Here is a 26,946-nt window from a genome sequence, read left to right on the forward strand (position 1 = left end):
AGATGTTTCAGTGGAACGGGAACTTCAATTTGCCTTTCAGACTCTTATTACAGATTTCCACAATGTGCTATCAAAAGCCAGACTGGTACAATATAGCTAGCAGCTACTGGATTTACACTTGTATCTTAACTATGCCATAAACCATTATAGAATTTTCCGTTAACTCTTTTGTTCCTTTCTGGCCACCAAAGAGCCAGTTTTAAATCCTTTTCAGTCATTCCAGTTTTAAAATATTGTTTCATTTTTCTCGGACAAAAGGAGCCTACAGTAACTAGCAGAATTAATCAAGAATAGCAATAGCACTTAGACTTATATACCGCTTCACAGTGTTTTATAACCCTCTCTAAGCGGTTTACAGAGTCAGCCTATTGCCCCCAACAATCTGGGTCCTCATTTTACCCACCTCGGAAGGATGGAAGGCTGAGTCAACCTTGAGCCTGGTGAGATTCAATCTACCAAACTGCTGGCAACCGGCAGTCAGCAGAAATAGCCTGCAGTACTGCATTTTTACCACTGCGCCACTATGGCTCTTCTGAATATGGTCAAGAGCTGGGAGATGCCCAGCACTTGTACTTCAAGCTGCTGGGGATGTGCCCCCTCCATGCCAGCTCTACCCTCTGTGGCTCTTAAGATGGAGGTATCCTGTGTAATGTTCTACTGGCACTTTCCAAAGTACACAACAACACTTATGTGAGGCTCTAAGTCACATGAACTCAGTGGTCTTTGAAGCAACAATTTAATGTTCATTTTGTAATGCTCAGAAAGTTGATTTAACTGGAAAAGAGAAAAGAGATTTTACTTGAAAACGCTTTCCTGCTAAAGAAATAAGCTCCTCCTCCTTGAGGTCGATGGGCAATCTAGAAATGTGAAATATAAATAAATAAACTATAAATGAAAGTGGCGATTGGACTTTCTTTTCAGCAGGTAGTAGAAGTGCCACCAAACATTTGGGTTTTAAACTTTCCCTATTATTTTCATTGCAGGTGGGATGATACAGGCTGATTCTGGGAGAAATACATCCAATGTCTTTAGATCACCTTTTGTAACCAAAAACGTAATGTTGTTATCAGTCAGTCTACAGGCCCATTCTGCTGATATTTCAATGACAGAGATAATTACAGGTAGGATGGAAGGCTGAGTCAACCTTGAGCCTGTGAGATTCGAACTTGCAGTAATTGCAGGCAGCTGGTGCTACTTAACAGCGCTTTAGTCTGCTGTGCCACCAAGGCTCTTATGACGGTTGCAGTGTCTTGGCTATTGTGCGTGATCACAATAGCGGTTTGGGATCGGTTGCAGCGTGATCGGCTATTGTGACCTTCTAACAAGCGAAGTCAATTGGGAAGCCAGATTCATTTAACAACCATGTCATTAACTTAACAAGTGCAATGATTCACTTAACAACAAGAAAAGTTGTCAAATGGGGCAGATGCACTTAACAAATGTTTCACTTAGCAACATAAATTTTAGGCTCAAGGACTACCTGTATAGAATCTACCAGTCATTTAATCTGTGGAAGAAAATTAATCTGCTTGTGTGCTATCATAAGGGGGGAAAAGAATGCTTTCCTTAAGATTGAAATGTATAGGGATATGATCAACCTACTCTTAGCCATTGTTTAGGGATTTCACAATTTTAAAATAGCATTATACTAACAAGGTAAATATGCTACTATGTTTCTGGTCTTACATACGCTGTTTCATACTAGGGCGAGATAAATTAACTCTATATGCCAGAGATGTCAACAGGACCCCTTTTCCAAGTCAGAAGACATAATTCCAAATTCCTTGTCTGGCCTTCGGGTGCCTTGGAAAATAGCTTGACCCCTTCCTCTCTGTGGCAGCCCCTCAAATATTGGAACACTGCTAACATGTCTCCCCTGGTCCTTCTCTTCACTAGACTAGCCATGCCCAGGTCCTGCAACCATTCTTCGTATGTTTTAGCCTCCAGTCCCCTAATGATCTTGGTTGCTCTTCTCTGCACTCTTTCTAGAGTCTCAACATCTTTTTTATAGTGTGGTGACCAAAACTGGATGCAGTACTCTAGGTGTGGTCTTACTAAGGTGGCCTTTATAGAGCAGTACTAGCACTTCACGTGATCTTGATTGATTCAGAGTAAGGATGGGGAATTTGACCTCCAAAAACACGTTTCAGAGCTTGTGGGAATGCAAATGTAACATATCTATACCATGATAGGCCAGACCTAGAATCCAGGGGTGAAATGCTCCCGGTTCAGACCAGATCGCCCGATCCGGTAGCGATGGCGACGGGTGGTTCGGAGAACCGGTAGCAAAAATCCCTGCCCGCCCCCCATGCCCAGCTGAGGTGCGCAATCATCAGAGGCTTTTTAAAATTATTTTTAAAAGCATTTTTTCTACAACCTCTTCGGCCGAAAAAATGCTTTTAAAAGCTTCTGACGATCCCAGCTGAGTTGCCTGATTGTCAGAGGCTTTTAAAAGCATTTTTTTTACAACCTCATTGGCCGAAGAGGTTGTAGAAAAAATGGTTTTAAAAGTAAAAAAAAAAAAGTTGACCACGCCCACTCAGTCACATTACCCCCCCCCAACCAACAAAGCCACTCCCACAGAACCGGTAGTAACAAATTTTACATTTCACCACTGCTAGAATCCCATTCTAATATTATCCAAAGCCCTTTTTGGAAATCAGATCTGAAGTGTTGCACAAAACAAGGTGTTTTTTTTTTTTAAACAAAAGCAGTATTTAAATTAATTTGTTTCCCCCCCTTTTTTTTTCCCAGAAAAGGAAAATGGAAAGATGGGGGGAAGGGGAATCATAGTTATTATTAGCTATTTGAATTTGTTTTTCTTTTCAAACGATACACGGAATCATTCACCTTTTGTTTAACAGAATAATTCATGCATCTGGAACTGGAAAGAAGAAAGAGCTGAGCTGTTAATAATGTGAAAAGATTGTCTCTAAAAATTAATTTGTTACAAAACAATGAAAAATAAAATTGAGTACCTTTCTAAGTAAGAAAGACAAAACGTAGAAAGGTGAATATATTATTTTTTTTCAGTCTGCCAAAAGGATATAGAGGACATAATTCAAATTTAAATAACGAGTCAAATTCAACCTCTAGATCCAAAATCTTCATTGAGAGAGAGAAGATCATCCTCAGGAGGAAGGTGAGTGTGGCTGCATAATCAAAAGGCTGCCCCTTTCTAACATGTAATGCAATAATTTCCCCTGACCAATTTACCATTCCTGATATAGGAAGTTAGCATGCAACCCTCTCCTAGGAAAATGAGATATTTTAGGAAATATTAAAAGAGCAGAATATTTCCCCTAAAAGGGAGGCAGAAACTCCACTCCATCTTTGTCAATGGGCCACTAAGGCCTGGGCCAGTCTATTCTACATAACAAAGATCTACCTCCTTCAGGCAGAGCCATCGTAGGAATTGCCCAAAGCCCTTTCATTACATGATCACCCAGCAAGAGTCAACCAAGCCTGGGACTCAAAAGACAACCTATAAAGTTACCCCTGCATGGCCCCATGGGAGTCTGACAACCAATCAGAACACAAGCTCAAATTCAAAGCCCAACAGAGGGCATAAAACCCAGACACTCTCAGCATCTCTGCCCTTTTTTTGCCCAGGATCTCAAGCCATGTGATCCTGTTCATCCATAAACCTTCTTTCCGAGCAACTTCCATGAATCCAGTGTCTTTCTCCCCGCTTGGAACTGAACCCAGGACATTTCTTCCAACACTGAGAACATGCTAATCATGTTAAATTCAGGCAAACCTAAAACTTAAAAAAGTAAAGGGATATATAGTTTTAGTACTCGCATTTCAGATGAGCTATTCTATTAAGTTGCCAGGTGTCCACTATTTGAGCGGACTGTCTGCTTTTTTCACATTATGTTCACTGTTTTTTTTTCACAAAATAGTGGACATTTTTTTATTCAAAAGCTTTATGATTGTATATTTTTTAATATTTCTCAATGTTGTACTGAAATTAAAGAATTATTCCTTAAACACAAAGAATTGATCAAAGCTGCGCAGTCAAATAAAAAATACAGCAAAGTAAAATGTAATTTTACATATTATTATAATATATTTGATGTTTTGAATTTTAAGTAAAGTTTTGAAGTGATTATTTTAATACGTGTTAAAATGTTTGTAAGAAAATATATAATTTAATTGAAATTTTTTTTTAATTTTTTTACTACTTACTCCCCCCCCCCCCCCGCTTGTCCGCTATTTTTTGGAAGCAGACCTGGCAACCCTATCTTTTCTCCATAGATTTATAATGATGAGAGTAAATAGTATAAATCTCACCTAGTGTAGGAGTGCCTAAACTAACATAAGAATAATGATTCTAAAGTTAGGACACTTTTCCTCAACCTGATCCTTAGCTGGAGTGGAAGGATGTCCTCCTTCTGACTCACAGCCTTTATAGACATGTCAGCATCCTAAATAAGAGAAACCAAACTGAGAAGAACATCTCAGGTAATAATCAAAGATGATTAAATATGATTAGGGGACTGGAGGCTAAAACATATGAAGAACAGTTACAGGAACTGAGCATGGCTAGTCTAGTGAAAAGAAGGACCAGGGGAGACATAATAGCAGTGTTCCAATATTTGAGGGGTTGTCACAGAGAGGAGCGGGTCAAGCTATTTTCCAAAGCACCTGAAGACCAGGCAAGGAATAATGGATGGAAACTGATGAAGGAGAGATTCAACCTGGAAATAAGGAGAAATTTGTGAGAACAATCAACCAATGGAACAGCTTGCCTTCGGAAGTTGTGGGAGCTTCATCACTGGAAGTTTTCAAGAAGAGATTGAACTGCCATCTGACATAAATTGTGTAGGGTCTCCAGCTTAGGCAGGGGGTTGGACTAGCTGACCTACAAGATCCCTTCCAACTCTTGTTATTCTGTTATCTCCACCAGTGCTGTCACTACCAGCATTGTGGCTTTGAGAAGGCCCAACTGTTCCTTGCCTGTTGTTGTTGACTTGCCCCACGTGCAACTCCCGATGTGAAGTTGGATGCTGCAACTGAGGTAAAGCAGTAGCTGGTATAGGATCTCCTGCTTGAGCAGGGGGTTGGTCTAGAACAGGGGTCTCCAACCTTGGCAATTTTACGACTTGTGGACTTCAACTCCCAGAATTCCTCAGCCAGCGCATGTGGACTTCAACTCCCAGAATTCCTCAGCCAGCGCATGTGGACTTCAACTCCCAGAATTCCTCAGCCAGCGCATGTGGACTTCAACTCCCAGAATTCCTCAGCCAGCACATGCTGGCTGAGGAATTCTGGGAGTTGAAGTCCACAAGTCGTAAAGTTGCCAAAGTTGGAGATTCCTGGACTAGAAGACCCCCAAGTATTCTTCCAACTCTGTTATTCCGTTATCCCTTGAAAACTACCGCTATTATCAGCACAGTCACTCATTTCTCCCCCACCCCTAATTCCCTCTCCTCTCTGACAGCTTGTCACCAATTTATAGATGTGCTAATACATGTTACATTCTCTCTTTTTTTTTTAATTCTGGCCAGTTGCAAGAAAATTTCAATAAGACAATAAAATGATGAAAACAATAAAAACAAAAGCAGGCAATCAGCAATAAGACAAAAACGAAACAACCCTGGTAATAACAATAGAACTAAGACAAAGTAATCAATGCTTAATGGAGTCTACAAAGAGGAAAGCACAATTTTACAGCACTTAAAAAGACAATGTCATTCAGATTACATGATAAATAGTGAAGATAAAATTAATCTGAGTGGCCCAGGAATTTAACTAAAAGAGAATTTATGCAACATATGTAAAAATCCTTGTAAAAGTGAGTGATGGATTCAGTGACATCCGCTTTTGCAGACCATGTAGAGTTTTCTTAAAAAATCTAATTCCTTTTTTTATTTATTTATTTATTTATTTATTATATTTCTATACCGCCTTTCTCCCGTAGGACTCAAGGCGGTGTACAGTCAAGAAAAATATAGACACACAAACATCATAAAATTGCTAATTAAAATTGTTACTTAGTTTGGTCAATTAAATAAAACCCAGAATTAGATAACATTTAAAAAATCATTTGCATGTTTGTATGTTTAGCCCTGCCTGTTGGAACATCAGGGTCTTGAGGGCACGGCGGAAAGCACGGAGATCAGGGATATTCCGTATCTCCGGGGGCAGTTCATTCCAAAGGGTTGGAGCCCCCACAGAGAAGGCCCTCCCCCTGGGAGTCGCCAGTCGACATAATTTGACTGACGGTACCCTGAGTAGTCCCTCCCTGTGAGAACGAACTGGTCGGTGGGAGGCTATTGGTGGCAAAAGACGGTCTCGTAGGTACCCAGGTCCTAAGCCATGGAGCGCTTTAAAGGTGATAACTAACACCTTGAATCGCACCCGGAAGACCACCGGGAGCCAGTGCAGCTCGCGTAGGAGAGGTGTTACATGGGCGTAATGAGCTGCACCCATAATCACCCGCGCGGCTACGTTCTGGACCAGTTGGAGCCTCCGGGTGCTTTTCAAGGGGAGCCCCATGTAGAGAGCATTACAGTAGTCCATACGGGAGGTAACTAGGGCATGAGTGACTGTGCGCAAGGCGTCCCGATCCAGAAAGGGACGCAACTGGTGGATCAGGCGAACCTGATAAAAGGCACCCCTGGCCACGGCCGTCAAATGATCTTCTAAAGATAACCGTGAATCCAGGAGGACACCCAAGTTGCGGGCCCTCTCTGTGGGGAGCAAGATCTCATCCCCTATTGTCAGTGATGGTACCAGCTGACTATACCGGGACGCCGGAAGCCACAGCCACTCGGTCTTGGAGGGGTTGAGTCTGAGCTTGTTTCTCCCCATCCAGATCCGCACGGCCTCCAGGCAACGGGACATCACAGCAAGGGCATCATTGGGGTGGTCTGGGGTGGAGATGTATAGCTGTGTGTCATCAGCATACTGATGAACACTCACCCCAAAACCACGGATGATCTCACCTAGCGGTTTTACATAAATGTTGAACAGAAGGGGTGAGAGGACTGACCCTTGTGGCACCCCACAAATAAGGTGCCTCGAGGTCGACCTCTGCCCCCCTGCCAACACAAACTGCGAACGGTCAGAGAGGAAGGAGGAGAACCACCGAAGAACAGTGCCCCCTATTCCTAACCCCTCCAGCCGGTGCAGTAAGATACCATGGTCGATGGTATCAAAAGCCGCTGAGAGATCTAATAGGACCAGGATAGAGGAGCAACCTCTGTCCCGAGCCCTCCAGAGATCATCCACCAATGCGACCAATGCCGTTTCTGTGCTGTATCGTGACCTGAAGCCCGACTGGAACGGATCCAGATAGACAACTTCATCCAGGTATCGGGGTAGTTGTCGCGCCACCACACTCTCAACAACCTTCGCAACAAAGCGAAGATTGGAGACTGGACGATAATTTGATAATATAGCCGGGTCCAGGGAAGGCTTCTTGAGGAGGGGCTTCACAACCGCCTCTTTCAAGGCGGCGGGAAAGACACCCTCACTCAGGGAAGCATTTATAATCCCCTGGAGCCAGCCTCGTGTAACCTCCCGGGAGGCCAGTACCAACCAGGAGGGACACGGGTCCAATAAACATGTGGCAGCGTTAAGCTTGCCCAGAATCCTGTCCACGTCCTCAGGAGCCACAGAGTCAAACTCTTCCCAGATAACGCTCTCAAGACCTGCCCCCGTCTCCTCCCCTGGATCTACCCAATCGGAGTCCAGGCCTTCCCGAATCTGAGCGACTTTATCATGCAGGAATTGTACAAAATCCTCAGCTCGACCCTTTAAGGGATCTTCCCGTACCCCCACCTGAAGTAGGGAGCGGGTCACCCTAAACAGCGCAGCTGGGCGGTTCTCTGCAGATGCAATAAGAGCGGAGAAGTAGCTAGACTTCGCCGCTCTTATCGCCACTAGGTAGATCTTAATATAAGATCTCACCTGTGTTCGGTCAGATTCAGATCGGCTTGTCCTCCAATCACTCTCCAGGCGTCTTTTCCGACGCTTCATCTCTCTCAGCTCCTCGGAAAACCAAGGAGCTAGACGAGATCGGCATCGGGTCAGAGGCCGCAAAGGCACGACGCGGTCCAAGGCCCCAGTAGCCGCCCTGTCCCAGGCGACCACCAGGTCCTCAGTCGAGTCGTGAGCCAGAGTCTCAGGAAATGGCCCAAGCTCCATCAGGAACCTTTCGGGGTCCATCAGGCGCCTGGGACGGAACCATTTGGTTGGTTCCGTCTCCCTGCGGTGGGTGGAAGTGACTTGAAAGTCCATGTGAAGGAGAGAATGATCAGACCATGACAAGGGCTTGATGTCTATATCCCCTATTCTTTTTATTTGAGAAAAATAAAAGCTTTTATTAAAATATTTAATACAGAATAAAAACTAACAGGAACTAATATTTAGAATGAAAAAAGAAGAAAGAACAGAGGGAAGACAAATATGCAAAAATGAAACAAAAGGGATTTTAAAGCAGTTACTTCTGATTTCCTTGTAGTTAAAAAAAGACAAAAAAATTGAATTTGCCAATAAACCAAGGAAGTAGCTGGCATATATATATATATATATATATATATATATTTAAAAAAGGAAAAGAAAACTATATTGAAATGGAAAGAGAGAGATACTATAACGGATAATATGGCAAGAGAAAAAACTCTTAAATGTTTAATGTCAGTGCAGTCAAAATGAGAATTTCACCATGCACGGCTAGACTAGCTGGGCTACTGAATGTCAAATGAGGGTATAGAGATGGACCCAGCCAAAGTACAAGCTGTCCTAAGTTGGCAACCCCCTTGCACCCGCAGACAGCTACAAAGCTTCCTAGGGTTCACAAATTTCTACAGGCAATTCATCCCCTCCTTCGCAAAGGTTGCCAAACCCATGATGGACCCTCCTATAGTGTTCTGCCCCAGCTCCAGATTCCCAAGAATTGTGACACACACCAACAGTCCTTATCAAAGTTATAATGTACCAAGAATAAGCAAAGTCCGGCAAAGGTTGGCAACCAGCCCAGAAAACAAGATACGATAAGACACTCACTCTCCAAAATGCTCTGTAATAATTACACATTGTTTCCAGTAAGAAATTACTAACTACATGCGACTTAAATAGGCTAAGGGAGTGGCCAATTATCCTCAAACCTTACTCTCGAGGAGACCTCCTCCTCCTCCTGAGTAGCCACTCCTGCCTTCTGGCAGCCCTGCGTGCTCCAGCATTGAGGAGAGGCTCTTCCACTTCACTCTCTCCACTTGAAGGAGCCTCTGGAGATTCTGAAGGCCCAGGCTGAGTCTCTGCCTCTGGCACCACCTCCTCTTCAGCCTCCTTGCTGTCTGATGCGAGCGCCGGCTGCGACCCCACACCAGTCTCCTCGTCGTCGGGATCAGCCACGATCCACGCAGGCCGCTGGTGGGCCACAACATATAGACAGGGGTCCCAGGGATGAAACCCTGCCCGGGACAACCCCTATAGTGGGACCTAACCTACCAAAAGGCATTTGAAACACTAAAAGAGCTGTTTGCAAAGGAACCGGTGCTGAAGCATCCCGACCCCGAACAACCCTTCGTTATCCAAACAGGCGCCAGCGACGTGGCAGTGGGAGCAGTGCTACTCCAAAGGAATTTGGTGGCGTTTTGCAAGGCCACAAATGATCAGGCTTTGTTTTTGGCACCATAAAGTTGACTATGGAATGTTACCTCCAAAATCTCCCTTTGTAGAAAGGGAACAAAAAGAAGGTAACCTGAAAGATGCCGAAGGAAAGGAAAACGTGGAGAAGGCTGGGGAGGTGTGACTCTGTAATATGTTGCTTTAGCAAGTGTTGATTTGAATAATTTGCATTAAAAGAAAAGCAAAGGATTTCTTCCCCCCACCCCTCCCCAGTCACAAAAGAGGATTGGGCCAAAGCTATCACTTCTCTGTTGCAATTTAATCATCTGGACCAGCGGTGAAATCCTCTGAAGTCTGCTACCGGTTCTGTGAGTCTGCTACCAAACGTGCGCTTTGTGCGTATGCATGCCTGAGGCACGCCCATGCAGCGCTAAAAAAGGAACATTTTGAAGCCTTCCGAGTCTGCAAAGGTAAGTAGAACAGCGAGGAAGGGGAATCTGCTGTGCCACATGATTTATATTAGCTAGAAAGCAGGAAATCCAACGATTCTAGCTTATATAAATTGCGTGTCACAGCTGATAGTCACCCAGCTGATCGTCGGAAATACTGGTTCGCCCGAACTGGTAGCATTTTTTACTACGGGTTCGCCCGAACCACTCCAAACCGGAAGTATTTCACCCCTGATCTGGACCACTCAGCTATCTAAAAGAAATATTCAATGACAAGATTCCATTGTGTTCAAGTTTCTGGAGCAATAACTGCATCCACTTAGGAGCCGTGATGGCGCAGTGGTTTAGAATGCAGTCCCGAACATAGAAGAACAGAGTTGGAAGGGACCTTGGAGGTCTTCTAGTCCAACCCCCTGCATGAGCAAGAGAGTCTATATCATTTCATACAAGTGGCTGCCCAGTCTCTTCTTGAAAGCCTCCAGCGATGGGGAACCCACAAGTTTTGAAGGCAAGCCATTCCACTGGTTAACTGTTCTCTGTTAGGAAATTTCTCCTTAGTTTTAGGCTGGTGCTCTATTTGTTTAATTTCCATCCAATGCTTCTTGTCCTGCCTTCAGGTGCTTTGGAGGATAAGCTGACTTTTTCTTCTTTGTGGCAGACCCTCAAAAATGGGATCACTGCTATCATGCCATCTAGTCTAACCCCCTGTATGAGCAAGAGAGTTTATACCATTTCAGACAGAGGCTACCTCTACTGACTGCCAGCTGCCAGCAGTTCAATTCTCACCGGCTCAAAGTTGACTCAGCCTTCCATCCTTCCGAGGTCAGTAAAATGAAGACCTAAACTGCTGGGGGCAAGCTCACTGTCCCCTCAAGACAAGACATCCGTGTCTACATTCTTCTGCATTTTTCTTCTGCTATCAGTGCCATCAAATGGCAGAGAGGAAAACATTTCAACTCTTCCAAGCAGGCTTCCAACTGCTATATTTCTCTGCGCTGAAGGTGGCCAAATCATTCGTTCCGAAGTCAGGAAACTAAAACTAAACTGCTCTCAGTGAAGCTTGTCTGTTGTAGCTCTTCATAATTTACGGATTCTCCATCAAATAAAGCAGCCTGAGGAGAATGCTGGAAGGATGCTCCAGGATAATCCAGCTCATTTCATTTTCCACAACCACATGGAAAGCATTTAATGTGCGATTGTGAGACCTCCCTCTGTTTTCATTCCGAGGAAAATGCGCTTTATTAAATTGGAAAGTCTACCTAATCGAGAATAAGCCAAGCCAAGTGGCATATGAGAAATATCTTTCTCTCCCTCAAGATTAACCTCCACGACTTTGTAGTTCAGGAATTTGATGGGCATCCAAAATTCTAAGGCGTGGTGGATATTTATGTAATATACATATTTAAAATGCAAAAGGAAAATCTTCACTGGATCCATTTTCCAATTTAATATCACTCATAAAGCTTTCTCTTTTTTTTTTCTTAAAAAATACTAAAAGTAATTAGACCATATGGATAAGCTGCCTGCCAAGCTTTTTTTTCCTTCTTTTTTGTAACTCGGAGCTGGTTTGAATTAAATGAGCAAAAAATATATTTGAAGTCATTAAAGTTCAAGTCTGATTGAATGCATGCATGTATATGTGCACGCATGCATACACACACACATAGACATATGAATGTAATATGAATGTATGTATGATTATGAATGTATATATGCACAATAGCTAAAGAATTGAAGCTTCCTCTGAAGGAATGGTGAACCCTTTGTCACGTTTCTGTTTTTAGTTGCAGTCTTCAGCTAACTATAAATAGCATTAATAATTCACTTGCATTTTATATTCACTCATTATTGGAGGCAAACATACACACACGCTGTCATGCGTGGAATTCAGACCTGCAAAACTCTTTGTGATGGCCAAGAGAGATTTGATAAAAGAAACAACTTGCAAAAATAAGCTAAGAGTACTGTGCAGGCTACAACATTTCATCCAAACTTTTGGGGTATTGTAGAATGATCAAGATGGATATCACCACCAGGAATACAAGTGTATCCTGTTAGGAACCATGGTGTGTGTGTGTGTGTGTGTGTGTGTGTGTGTGTGTGTGTGTGTGTTTCAAAATAGGTAGGAGAAAGGGATCACAGAAATGAGTCAACCTTCCTTCCGTCTCTCTTTGAGGCCTAGGTTTATCTGACTCAATTACAAAGCTGAACAAAGCTAAAAACTGAGTTCTACCCATGTTTTTAAAAAAGTCAAGATGATGGCCTTAACTTAAGGTGATCAATCGTCCTCCTTTAGGGAGGACAGTCCTTCTTTTGTAAGTTCTGTCCTCTCTCAAAAAGTGTCCTCCTTTTCGATATTTGAAGACTAATCTGTAAATCTCCATATTCGATCGATGCCGTTCCGATCCGTTGCGTGTGATGTGACGTATTTGTATTTGACATGACAATTCGTCAAGGCTCTGTACAGTGTGGCAAGACACGATTATGAGATGCATGCGCTCCACACAGGAGAATTGTTTTGAGAGAGTGCGCTGCGCGCAAGTGGCTTTGTTTACTTCTTACTGAAACACGATACGGCACACACGCACGTGTCCTCCTTCTCATTGTAAAAAAGTTGGTCACCTTACTTAACTGCATGGCTATAGAAGCCATTTTGACCTTTTTGAATCTGTAGACACCACTGCAGGTTCATCTAATGTGAGTTCTCCTCTTGGACACAAGTAGTTTCCATAAAACACAGCTGGAGATATCTCTTGTTTAACTGGGTTTAACTGTTTACCAGTAAGTCAGGAGGAGAAGGATTCAAGCTATGGAAGATCTATTATCTCTGTGAGTTGATCTGACATTGGTCTTTAAATGGTATCCTGCTAATCTTCCTTAGGAATGTCTCATGTGTTCAAGATTCTTACTTTCTCTTTCTGTCTAATTCTGTAAGGCTCATTTGGCATATTCTTGCAAAATTAGGCAAATCAATTATTTTCTTAAGCTCCTTTCACACTTCTTTCCTTCCCTGCGCAAACGATTCATTTTTCAATATTTTGACTTGCATGACAAAAAAAAAAAAAAAATGGAATCGTATTTTTAAAAATCTCAACATCTGAACTTTTCGAAGGAGGAAAAAAAAAACAACTCCCTGTTCATCGAAAAGGGAGTGTGGTTGGAAGGTTGTGCAAATCAGATTTTTAATCACCAGAATTAAAGTCAATCATTCATCTGCAGCAAAAGCCTTTAACCCATGCACTATTGAAGGCCATTAGAAAAGTAACCCAGAGCCTGGGATTCCTGAAATCAATGGGACAAGTTAATTGTGACTTAACTTGACATAGAAACAAAGACCAACTAAACCCTAGTTCAGGGGTCCTCAAACTTTTTAAACGGGGTGCCAATTCACGGTCCCTCAGACTGTTCGGGGGCCAGACCAGCTGGGTGGGCGTGGCTAGGTGGGCATGTGGGTGGGTGGGCATGGCCAATTTAGCAGTCCAAACAATACACACAAATTAAACTTTAATTTGTTATGCTCCTGAGGGTGAAAAGCAGGATAGTGAAGGGATGTGGCTACCTTAGGGTGTGTATGAGGGACCTCTCTCTCTCTCCCTCTCTCTCCCTCTCTCTCTCTCTCTCTCTCTCTGTGTGTGTGTGTGTGTGTGTGTGTGTGTGTATGTGTGTGTGTGTCCCGCTCTCTCTGGAGGCCGGGGAGGCAAAAAACAGGCCCATTTTTGGCCTCCAGAGGCCTCAGCATGCCCCGTTTTTGGCCTCTCTGGCCCCCAGAAGGCGGGGGAGCCAGCGGGTAGGTGGGATGATGTGGGCGGGACAGCCTCGTGATCCTGTGTGGGCTGGATTAATGGCTTCGGCGGGCCGTATCCAGCCCCCAAGCCGTAGTTTGAGGACCCCTGCCCTAGTTGGTCTTTGTTTAAACTCTAGTTATATGTATGTTTGCTGATAAGTCTATTCAACAGAATTTCCTGGATCTTGTTTTCTGGTAAACGTGCAAACTATTTTGTGGTGCTGTATACCAGGGGTCCTCAATCCCCAGTCCATGGATCGGCACTGGTCTGCGACATGCCAGAAACCAGGCCATGCAAACAAGCGAATCCCATCAGTGGGATGCAGGCAGCACACAAAACTACACCCCGCTCCAGTCCATGGAAAAAACTCTCTCCATGGAACCAGTTCCCTGGTACCCAAAAGGTTGGTGGGGGAGCACTGATCTATACTCTCATTTTTTATTCCATTCAATTGTGTCTGATTCTTGGACCCACTGCCTCAAAAAATCCCTGTAGTTTTTCCTTGGCAAGATTTTTCAAAAGTGTTTTGCCATTGCCTCCTTCCTAGGACTGAGAATAAGTGGCTGGCCCAGGATAATCCATCTGGCTTCATCCCTAAGGTCGGACTAAATCTCATTGCCTCCCCATTTCTAGCCTGATGCCTTAACCAAATAAACCTCACTGTATACAGGCAGTCTTCAATTTAGGACCACAATTGAGCCCATAATTTCTGTTGATAAGCAAGACAGTTTTGCCCCATTTTACAACCTGTCTTGCCACAGTTGTTAAGTGAATCACAGCAGTTGTTAAATTAGTAACCCGGTTGTTAAGTGAATCTGGCTTCCCCATTGACTCTGCTTGTCAGTATAACCATGGTTGCAACTGTGATAAACAGATGCCAGTTGCCAAGTGGCCAAATATTTTTTAATTTATTTAATTGATTTTCTATTAAATACATTTCTTAGTGCTTAATAAACATCGTGTTGTCTGGGCATTTAATTTGCTTAACGATACAAATTACATTCTTAATCTCTACCCCTTTTTTCCAACCATTGGTAAAATAAATCCCACGTTTGATAATATTTTACATCCTCTTTCTGTTTAATTTTCAATGTCAATCTATCCATTTCTGCACAATCTAGTCTCTTCTTGATTATTTCTTCATCTCGCGGTAAATCTTCCTTTTCCCAATATTGTGTGAAGATAACCCAAGTAGCCGAATTTTGGTCATGTAACTGTGTGGAAAATTATCATAAGCAGAGTGGATAAAAATCAATGATTTTTTTAAAAAAATAAAAAAAATCAGATTTTTTTGATTTAAATCGGATTTTTTTGATTTAAATCGGATTTTTTTGATTTTTATTGAATTTATTTTAATAAAAAACTTTTGGGGTAAAAATCTATCGTAAGATAGTTTTCTATTTAAGATACAAATAATTTAGTTTATTCAGCATAAAATGGAGCTTAGTTATGTAGCATGAGGCTGTATATTCTGCAACACTGGGACTATCGGTGAGTCAACAATGGGTCAAAGGAGTAGCAGAGATGACAGTTGCTCTTTAAAAATTATGATTTAAATCGAGTTGATTTAAATCAAGCCTTTTTACTAGTGATTTAAATCATGATTTAAATTGTGATTTAAATCAACTTGATTTAAATCAAATCCACCCTGATCATAAGCCACTTTTTTCAGTGCTGTTGCAAGTTTGAGCACTCATAAATGAATGGTCGTAAGCCGAGGTCTACCTGTATACTGGAATTTAAATCTAAATACACAGGTTACATTATATATCTGGATTCAACCCATTAGTTTTTATGGCTTGGGATTACACTGTTAGAGTGCCATTATTCTGTGGTTATATTTTCTACTGAAATAAATGGAACTTAAATATCCGTATCTATGGATTGGATTGTACCCTATGGCAAAGCTTATGGTAAGTAAATGGGATTTATCCATGCATACATAACGATAGGACTGTACCTCAAGAACACTAATAAGAATCATCTTATTAAATTAAGAGCAATTGATAGCAGAAGTTCTTTATAGCATAAACACAAAAGTATAACTTCTCATAAAATTAAACTTTTAAGGAAACGGGGGGAAAATAAAAGTGAAAAAGTCCTTCCGGCGATAGTTTTTTTTCATTGTTGTGCTTTATTAAGTGCTTGGAAATGAAGCAATTTCTGATAGTGAAATTACAGATCTTATTCTGAATGCCTCTCATTCCGCAAAACAATGTATTAGTTCACTTTGAAAACGAAACTCATTTTCTTTTATAACTTAAAACTGAAACTACATAATGCTAAATGTGAAAGTAACTTTGTATACTGCCACAAGTGATTTAGATGGGTGCTCTTATTTATTGTAGTGAATTCAAAACTCATCTTTAATTTTAAAATTAAATACAGTTTAAATGTTTGTGCCACTAAACTAGGAATATCCATGCTACCATCCATCTATCATCTATCTATCTATCTATCTATCTATCTATCTATCTATCTATCTATCTATCTATCTATCTATCTATCTATCACCATCACCACATGGATTCACAGTTGGCTGACCATCACACTTATCATATAATCCTCAATGGAACTACATTCACATAGAGTGCTAGGGAATATCTGAGGATTGAAAAAGAGCTGATATGGTCCCCATCTTCAAAAAAAAAGGGGGGGGACCCAGATCCAGGAAACTACAGACCAATTAGCCTGACATCAATACCTTGAAAGATCTTGGAAAAAATAATCAAGCAACAAATCTGCAAGTACCTAGAAGCAAACCAAGCTATAACCAGAAGCCAACATGGGTTTGGCATGATCTGTGTCAAAAACAAATCTTATTTCATTCTGTGACTAAATTAGTGGATCAACGAAATGCTGTGGACGTAGTATATTTAGATTTCAAAAGGAATTTGACAAAATAGACCACAACCTGCTTCCCACCAATTAGGTCTTGGCAGTGTGTCAAGGGAGATAAAGGTGGGTGTTTATCAGCCTTATCAGAAGAACTGTAGCAGACTTCTGTCAGACTCTTTACAACTATTGGGACTCATCTGTGAATGAGATGAGTTAGGTTGAGAGAGAGCATCTGGCTCAAAGTCATCTAGCTGGCTTCCATGCCTAAGGCAGGACTAGAACTCATGGTCTTCTGCTTTTTAACCTGGTGCTTTAATCAATAGACCAACTGGCTCTATCCTCTATTAGGAGGATAGATCATTTTTAAAAAAGGCATTGATGCTAGATCTGCAGTTGATTGAATTTGAAAACACTCCTGCTGCAGCCATTCATTCTTGTTGACCAAATAGATTTCTCAAATGCCACAAAACCTTCCAATCTGCAGAAAGGATGAAGGAAATATTACATTACAGAATGTGAATTTTTCTGGGGTTTTTTGCAGAATGTGATCTCGTCTACTGACATGGTTAAAATGAAACAAATTTAATTTCTTCCTAGTAATTTCAAAGTCCGTCAATGTAGTATTCAGATCGATATTTAGCATTAATAATCAAAATGCGTTTCAAGAAAGATTTGTTCTTCGGAACTCCCTACTGTGGGAACGACCACAAATATTTAACATGTCACATGTGATGAAATAAATATTTGACTTTAATTGATACACGTTTCAGTAATAATCAAAATCTGTGCAATGTTGAGAAAATAAACAAGAGACAATTAATTAATGGCAAAAAAAATGAAATCAAGGCCTTATTCCGAAATGAACCTATCAATCTGGAGGTTATATTTATTTTTTTGGTGGAGGTAATCTTAATGGATAATGAAAGAAACGTTAGGGAGAAAAGGGAAACGAAGAAGCACAGCGGACCAGCAAGTAAGACTTGATTTGCAGCATTTTAAAGCAAACTGGCCTAATTCACATTTTCTGGATTTCTATGCAAATTAAATCCCAGTTATTCCCAAATTCTCCATTTTTTCTCCGGATTTTTTTTCCCTGAGGTATTCAGCTCAAAAATGATTACGTTGGAGAACTCTGCATAGAATTATTTATTTATTCGGGAAAGATGCATGTAGAAAATGCATATTGCTTAGAAACCATTACTTAAAAACGTATGTTTTAGTAAAGCGTATATGACCATTTCTAGATTTTTTTTTTCCCCCTTTGCTTTTTAAGCTGCAGAATGAGGCAGGTATTTGATGGAATGTCTGGAAGTTGAGTCATGGCAGCTGAACTTTTCTTGTTTGGCTTGAAACCTTCAACGCATTGCTTCTTGTCCTGCTCTCAGGTGCTTTGGAGAATAAGTCAAACCTCTTTTCTCTATCACAGCCCCTCAAATACTAAAAGACAGCTATCGTGTCACCCCTAATCCTTCTCTTTGCTAGGCTAGACATACCTAGTTCCTCTTCCTTGTATGGAGAGCTTGTGAAAGCTCTCCATATAGCACAGCAGAAGAACGAAACTGCACGATTTCTTATATCTATGGCTTGAGTCTATAAGAGGTCACAGGGGCTGTTTTTATGCTCTGATCCTCACTTTTTCAGTATCTCTACCAGGGGTGAAATGCTACCGGTTCGCATGAATCGGTAGTGATAAAAACTACCGGTTCGGGTGAACCGGTAGTAAAAAAAAGCTACCGGTTGGTCCCAATTAGTATTTCCAACAATCAGCTGTGTCACGCAATTTATATTCGCTAGAAAGCAGGAAATCCTGCTTTTTGGCAAATCTAAATAGCGCGGCGCTGCTGTCGTCCCCCCCTGCCCGCTGTTCTACTTACCTTCAAATGGCTCCTTTTTCCATGTGAAACGTGCGGTTGGTGCGCAGTGCATGCGTGTGCATGCAGCACGTTTGCTGTGCACTGTGCATGTGCATGCACAAAGTGCATGTTTGATGTGCAGTGCACATGTGTGCGCAGCTTGCATCTGGCACAAATTGTGCATGCGCGCATGCAGCGTGCATCTGGCACGCACCGCTATTGCGTGGGTGGTGAACCAGTGGCGACCGGTGGAGGATTTCACCACTGATCTCTACCCTATCAAGACCTGTGCGCTAGAACTAAACTTTCCAGGTGGGATATATATGACATGTAAAATACAGGGATAGCACTTCACTAATTGGAAGATTGCTACCATGGTCTCTTTTCAACCCTCTTCTTTATGCTAAAGTCCTTAAGGCTGTTGTGGCTCCGATCCCCGAGCCCATCTTATCGAAGGAAGAAGGCTCCGAACATGAAGGAGAGAAGCCGGCCTGGCTTCCCTCTCCAGGCCCCTCCTCTCTGGTAATGCCTCAGGTGTCTGCCGAGGGAGAGGAGATTGACCAGGAGCCAGGTGTCTCCGATGACAGCGATGAGGGTGATAAGTCGTTCCTGGATCCACGCCAACGAAGGCGAGATAAACGTTTGCAGCAGATGAGGAGGCGTGCCAGGGATTAAGCTGAGTCACTGGACCACACCCCACAGGCTATATAAGAGAGTGTGGTGGCCATTTAGACTCTGTGACGGACAAAGCTAACTTCTGGCTAGTCACTTTGTACAACGCCTAATCTGCTGAAGATTTAATGTTTGAGCTGGACTGTTTTGAAAACTGTGTGTATTCGTTGGTATTATCTCGTGGAGGAACACTCCCTCTTCTTGTAGTAAAGCACTTGGCAGACGGTTATCGTATTGCTGCCAAGTTCCTGATAACGAACCTTGTGTGTGCCGAGTACTTCTTTAACCCCCGGCTGGCTGTTTGTGTGTATGTGGGGATGGGGACAGAACATCGGCTTTAACTGTTCTTCAAGCCCATCTCCACTTTCTTTGGTCTTCTCCACACTATTTTCAGTTCCTCAGAATCCTTTTTGAATATGGTGATGGACATACCAGTCCTAGTGTGATCAGACCAATGTGGCCCAGAACGGAATTATCACTTCTCATGACCTTGACATCGTACTTCTGTTGGTGCAAGACAAATTTGTACTGACAGTTTTGGCAGCTGCATCACACTGCTGTCTCATGCTTAATTTGTGATCCATCGTAGGACTCCCAGTTCTTTATCACAAGTACTACTGCTGACCAGAAGTTATCTCTATTGTAGCTTTCCATCTGGTTTTCTCTAGCTAAATGCAGAATCTTAAGTTTCTCACCACTGAACTGTATTTTGTTGGACAGGAACCGGAGTTCCAATCTATCATAAATCCTTTGAATCTTAAGTCTTCTGAGATCCAAACATATCTCATTTTGTGCCATTTTGCAATCTTAATGAGTATCTTATCTATTCTCTCAGGCAAGCCATTTATTAAAATTTGAAAAAAAAAACTAGTCACAACTTGAATCAGAACCTACTACATGCCTCTCTCCAGGTTGACAGAAAACTACTAAGGACCATGCAATGTTCAAGCAGATGGAAACCCATCTGGTAGTAGACTATCCTATATTTTTCCATTTTATCAAGAAGACAGCTAAGGTCAGCTTTTCAAATGCCTTACTGGAATATAAGTACACTACAGTTGTAGCATTTCCCTTGGCCTTCTAATCTAGTCACTTTGTAAAAAATCAAAAAAACAATGCAGTTTGTGCAGCATGATCTGATTGTTGTGGCCCGCTGGCGGCCAGCAGAGCTGGCAGCAGAATCGGACAGTGAGGAGGTTGGGGAGGAACTTGGGCCAGTCCTTGGGGGCTGGGGAAAGCTTGGACAAGGGCTCTGCGTCAGAGGCAGAGAGAGAGTTAGACAGCAGCAAGGCAAAAGAACAGCTGAAGCCCGTTCCCAGTATGCGCGTGCGCAGAGCTGCCAGAAGACATGAACAATTAAGAAAGCAGGGTAGACTCCGGAGTAAGGCCACATCTTGGAGATGATTGGCCCCTCCTATAGGACATAAAAGAGGAGCGAACAGGATGTGGGCATTTGCAGGAAGCAATTAGTTCATCTCGTTTCAAGATTCTGTTCGTGACTTTAATAGACTCAGTGCCAAGTTTGGCCTTGCTCTGCATTTGCAAAATTGGTTCTCTGGCAGCGTTCCAAGTGACATAAGGTGGGGGTTGATAAGCATTTCTCTGAAAGACTGTTTGCCAAAGCCTTGTTGACTGTGCATGAATGGAATTCACAGTCGTGTTAATAAAAAAGGTTTTACTGGGATTAAGCTTTGTTTCATGCTTTCTAAGGAAGCCTAGGTCAGAACACTTGTTTTAACTAACACTTGGTTGACTTCTAACAATCATCTTGTTCCTTTTTAGGCATTTGGAAACCCACCACTTGGTCATCTTTTCTAGAATTTCTTCCAATACTGATCTCAAGTTGACCATATTGTATTTGTATAAGTCCACTCCTCTGAAAATGGAAAAAAGATTAGCTCTTCTGCAGTCTTGAAGGTCTCCAGACTTGAGACTTCTCCAGAAGGTCTTAACGATTATAATCAATGGCTCTGAGATGAGCTAGACTCTAGAGCATCTAGAATTCTTGAACAGCTAGAATTTCTTTTGTTCAGGTACATGAATAACTGCAATTATTTATTTGGAAATCTTCAGTGAAGTCACCTATACATTCTCCAGGGAATAATTAAAATATTATATTCTTAACTGTCTGATTTGGTTCTGCAACCCAACAAGACATACACAGACTTCAGAGGATAATTAGAACTGCAGAAAAAACAATTACTACCAACCTGCCTTCCATTGAGGACCTGTATACTGCACGAGTCAAAAAGAGGGCTGTGAAAATATTTACAGACCCCTCGCATCCTGGACATAAATTGTTTCAACTCCTACCCTCAAAATGATGCTATAGAGCACTGCACACCAGAACAAATAGACACAAGGACGATTTTTTCCCGAACGCCATCACTCTGCTAAATAAATAATTCCTTCAACACTGTCAAACTAGTTACTAAATCTGCATTACTATTAATCTCATCGTTCCTATCACCAATCTCCTCCCACTTATGACTGTATGACTGTAACCTTGTTGCTGGTATCCTTAAGATTTATATTGACTGTTTCCCTATGACTATCATTAAGTGTTGTACCTTATGATTATTGACGAATGTATCTTTTCTTTTATGTACCCCGAGAGCGTATGCACCAAGACAAATTCCTTGTGTGTCCAATCACACTTGGCCAATAAAGAATTCTATTCTATTCTATTAACATAATTTAGCCTCCACAAGTGGTATCAAATTCTGAAAGATAGCAATAGCAATAGCAATAGCACTTAGACTTATATACCGCTTCATAGTGCTTTTACAGCCCTTTACAGTTTACAGAGTTAGCATATTGCCCCCAACAATCTGGGTTCTCATTTTACTGACCTCGGAAGGATGGAAGGCTGAGTCAACCTTGAGCCGGTGAGATTTGAACTGCTGAACTGCAGCTAGCAGTCAGCTGAAGTAGCCTACAGTGCTACACTCTAACCACCGCGCCACCTCAGCTCTATGGCAATAAGCTCCTTTTAACATCCCAAACGAAAGCCTGGTCTTTAGTCAAATTTGCCAACCACTCTTCCTTGAACTTCTGATATATCATCCAAGATTGCTTACACACACACAATGGCCACAACCTTACACAGGTGTAAATCCAAAGTCTGAGCAGAACTTGTCAGTTAAAGAGGAACCACTTGATTGATAGCAAGTCAGATGTCACTTGAGAAAAAAGTCCTTCCTCATCGTATCTGCCATCATCACTCTATTTGAAGAAACTGAAGTTGTGTAACATTTTCTATTCTTCTAGTAATGCAGACTATATTATTTAAAGTAACTTCAAGTTCTATTTTTGATAGTGCTTTTTCTCTACTTCATTCTGCATTTGTATTTCCGCGACCCATTATTACAAACTATGGAGACGGCAAGAAAGATACCGGAATACTCACAAATAATTATTTAAATCTGCTCTACAAAATTAATACCAAGCATTAAGTAGGTAAAATTATATCTGAGGATGGTATACATTCTCCTCAGAATTGAGAAGCCAATCTTACCTTCGCACTGAAAATCAGTGCACAGAGACAGATACACAACTAGCTTGGAATGTGGAATTGCCACCCAGCAGGTATATACAGAGAAAATACAAAACAATCCAGCGACATTTAAAGCCTACAAGGTTTTAAATTTATGCTATACAGGACTATGAGCAGGTGGGGCGCCAACAGTAGGATAGGGAATGCCAAATTTCAACGTTGAAAATTTCTATTGCATTTCAAGGTTTACTCTCACTTAGAGAACACATATCGAGATGTATCCATGAGGTCTGACCACAGATGTCCACAGGATGTGATTTTTTAAAAGGTCAAAATGGTGGCTACTGAAGCTCATTTTTAAATGTGTGTCATATGTAATACGGAAGACCTCTGATTGTTGTCATTGTGGTCACCATTAGGACTTTCGGACATTCTGGGGTGACTGTGATTTCTTTCTGCTTCCTAGTCTTTTGTGGCTTCCAATTTATCTAAAAAGCTACAGTAGAATGTCTTAAATTTACATTCTGTTTATTTATTCCTCATAACACACATATTCACACTGGCAAAAGACAGCCCTCACACCACCTTCTCCATAAGTGGAAGTGAAGCTGAAGTGTTTCATGTAGTATTGTCTGTAACAAGAATGGAAGCAGCAGAAAAAGTTCTAGGGAAAGCTTTATGGGGCTTTGTGGAAAATAGGTTGAAACCCCGCATTCAATGGACTGTTTCAAACCAGGTCTCCATTTTGATCCACAAATCTGCTTTGATGTGGTGATTTGATCCATGGAAGGTCCATGGAATTAAGGCATTCCTTAAAATTTTTGCACACAATCAGAGATGGGATTCAGCCGGTTCGGTTGTTTCTTCAAACAACCTTATTCCCCTAAAATAAGACATCCCTTGATAATAAGCCCAATCGGGCTTTTGAGCGCATGGCAATAAGGCCAAGCACTTATTTCAGGGTTCAAAAAAATATAAGACAGGTCTTATTTTCGGGGAAACACCGTAGTTCCGACAATCAGCTGGTCCTGCCCACCCACTCACCCCTGCCCAAACCTGTCCTATATTTCCTTCTTTCTGGCTCAGCTAATTCGCACGGCACAGCTGATTTCTGTGCCTCCGCTGTTCTACTTACCAGGACTGCCTTAGAAGGTAAGCAGTTGATCTTCAAATTGCTGTATTTTGAACACTGCACATAAGCGCATTGGGCACATGTGCGCGCAAAGCATGCGCTCAGCGAACCGGTTGTTAAACCAGTTGCATCCTACCACTGCATACAATTTCTGATATAAACTTTAGTTACCTGGACTTAGCACTGTATAGATATTGCACTAAAAGAATCAAGGCTGGCTGCAAAGGGGGAAAAAGCTGTGTTCGCCTGAGATTTTCATTATAACAAAGCTGAATAATTTTGTCAGGAGAAAGAACGATGAGTAGTGCATTTAAGCCCCATCTCATGATCACAAGAAATTTTATTTAATCACAGTTTCAGCTCCTGAGATTTTTACCAGCTACTTCACAAAGGCTTCTGTATCAACTTTATCAGCCATATAATACTGTAAATTGGATTGTTTTTAAATGGAAGTTGGTCATTGAAAAAGGATCAAAATTCTTCATTCCGTAGAACAATCTGTACTTTTGGGCACTGTGTGGGCTATAAATTGCCTGAATTTTTCCATTTGTTTCATGATTTTTTTTTTAAAGAGCAACATACATCTTACAAACTGTTTTATTACACCACAGATCTTTCTAAAGTAGAACCTGCTGCTTTACAGGTATTAAATATTATTTTTAATTGGGAAGTTGGGCTTAGTACAAAATTTCCCTTCTGAACAAAAGGGATTAATGGAGAGATTTCTTCATTAGCAGATGCTAATTTTAAGAAAAGAAATGTTATTCCTCTCAGTCTAGAAAAAACGACTACAGAATTTTTTTAAAAGAAGCAAGCTAGATAATTTCAGGGTACTCAGCGCAGAAAAGAAATATCTGACAAATTTCTGTCATGCAACAGATACCAATAGCAACAGCACTTAGACTTATATACCGCTTCACAGTATTCCCTCTCTAAGCGGTTTACAGAGTCAGCCTATTGCCCCCAACAATCTGGGTCCTCATTTTACCCACCTCGGAAGGATGGAAGGCTGAGTCTACCTTGAGCCTGGTGAGATTTGAACTGCCAAATTGCAGGCAGCCGGCAGTCAGCAGAAATAGCCTGCAGTATTGCACTCTAACCACTGCGCCACTGCAGCTTAATAGCTTCTTATAAAGATCCAGAAGATAGCATCAGGATAACTGATGGTAAATTTTAACCAATCCTCTACAAATCACAAATCTGGTTTGCTGCATTTCATGAGTTTGTGATTCAACTCTACACTCCTTTTCCTTCTTAATTTATGGACATTTTGGACAGGTGTCCTTTTGGACCATTCTCAGCATTTGAAAGAGGCTTTTCAGAGTGTATTTGCATGAAGAAACAGCTCTTTTCAGATTATTAAAGCAGCCATATCCTTTTTCAAGAGTTGTACAACTATTTTTTATTTATTTTATTTATTTTTATTTAGATATTTGTAAAATTTATTAGCTGCCCATCTTACGCAACAATAACTCTGAGCAGCTTACAATGTTAAGTAATTTAAGTTTAGACTGTAGCCCTGGTTATCAGCATGTGCAGATTCAGACAACTCTTTCACTGGGTCTCTCTGAAACAAATCAGCAGCTCATGGACGGATACGCAGAGCGCTAAGGAGAACATTTGATGTGGCCACGCAGGATTTGCAAAGGATGTGGCTGGAACTGACCTATTTTGTTTCAAAGAATGTGCTTTGCAAAGCCCCTCTATCAAAGGCTGTGCACAACCTTAGAATCTATCAACAGCCAAAATTATTAGCCAAAATGTGTAAATAATATCAGCATCTTTTTCACTATCACTAATGACACCTACAAAGAATTCATTTAGAACAGCTCTTAAGGATAGTGGGAGAGGATGTAAATCTCTGACATAAATTCCTTCACCCAGTTATAGCGATAAAAGGATATAGTAGCTTTATCCTGTCTTTGCTTCCATAGCTAATAACCATTCTAGAAATGGATCTTCATCAAGGAATGATTGCAGGCAGAAAGTTTAACCCGTCTCCCTTCCATTGAATTCAAGAAGACATTATAATATTGGAAGATGAAATACACACATAGCAAATATCTCGACTACTTTTGCCTAGGGGCATGATTAATAACATCCCATGCTTATGCCACAATACATCTCTTTTTGTTTACCATAATATGGCTTAATGTGCCATTGACTTCATATGGACTGAATTCCACGTAAGCTCTTGGAATCAAACATTTTTAAAAGTGAGAAGCACAATCTGATTCAAGGAAGTATTATATGTAGTATTGAATCATTGGCATCTCTCATTACTCATCGCAGCACTTTCAGTACTGTTAACAGATTATATGTTAACTTTGGTCTAAATTAACAACTCTAGAGTTTCTACCTGGAATTGGCTATGGTTTAAATTTGGGACTTTTAATTACATTCTACCTGTGAACTTTAGTTAATTTCTCTTTTCTTCAATGAACTAATGAAATGGCCATCAATTAAACACTCCTTTTAATTTATTAGTTAATGGATTTTAACTAATTTTAATTGATTAGCCTTTTTGTCTGGAGAGAAAACAATTTCTCTGAAGTTCGAAGCATACTTTGAGATGAAATACAAATTACATAACACGGCATCATCACTTCAAAAGGGACACATTTGTGTATGTGAAAGAAGGAAAAACAACTTTTGAAAAATGGACTTGCCATCTGCAATTAACTATCTCTATGTGTGTCTTTGCTTGATTCACCAGAGGCATCATTTCAGTTAATTAAAAGTGTTTGAATCCATTACTTTACCAATCAATATATTACATTCTACAGTGTGGCGAATGCCATTGCTGTTGTATAACCAATTAAAATACAAACAGGACATTTCTTCATTCATCAACATTATCAAGCTTTTAAATGCTTACCATGGAGAACCATATATCCTGAAGCCTCTGACTGTTACTTCTGAATCCTGCAGGTATATGCAGTTCGTTAAGAGAGACTGCACATTTTCATAACTTTCTGGCTTCAATTTTGATACAGAGGGAAAATAATAAAAGTCCTGCTTGATTAAGTCTGCCATGAACTCTTGATCGAATGTCAGCTCATGATTACCTGCTATCACAATCTTGTATTCATATGGTAGGCTACCTAAAAAGAAGAAAAATAGACATTTGTTCAGTGTT

General features: G+C 41.2%; 1 protein-coding gene across 1 annotated transcript in view; it reads right to left on the bottom strand.

Moving 5' to 3' along the window:
• The window catches only part of MPPED1 (metallophosphoesterase domain containing 1), a 71,911-nt gene that overhangs the window by 32,748 nt on the left and 12,217 nt on the right, over nucleotides 1-26,946 (bottom strand). The window contains exon 3 of the mRNA XM_070947493.1: nucleotides 26,686-26,911. Coding sequence (XP_070803594.1) covers nucleotides 26,686-26,911 — 226 coding nt within the window. The remainder of the gene's footprint in view (nucleotides 1-26,685; nucleotides 26,912-26,946) is intronic.

This window comes from Pituophis catenifer, unplaced genomic scaffold (genome assembly GCF_029215685.1).
Source record: "Pituophis catenifer annectens isolate HBS135680 unplaced genomic scaffold, rPitCat1.0.hap2 SCAF_7, whole genome shotgun sequence".
Taxonomy (NCBI): Eukaryota; Metazoa; Chordata; class Lepidosauria; order Squamata; family Colubridae; genus Pituophis; species Pituophis catenifer.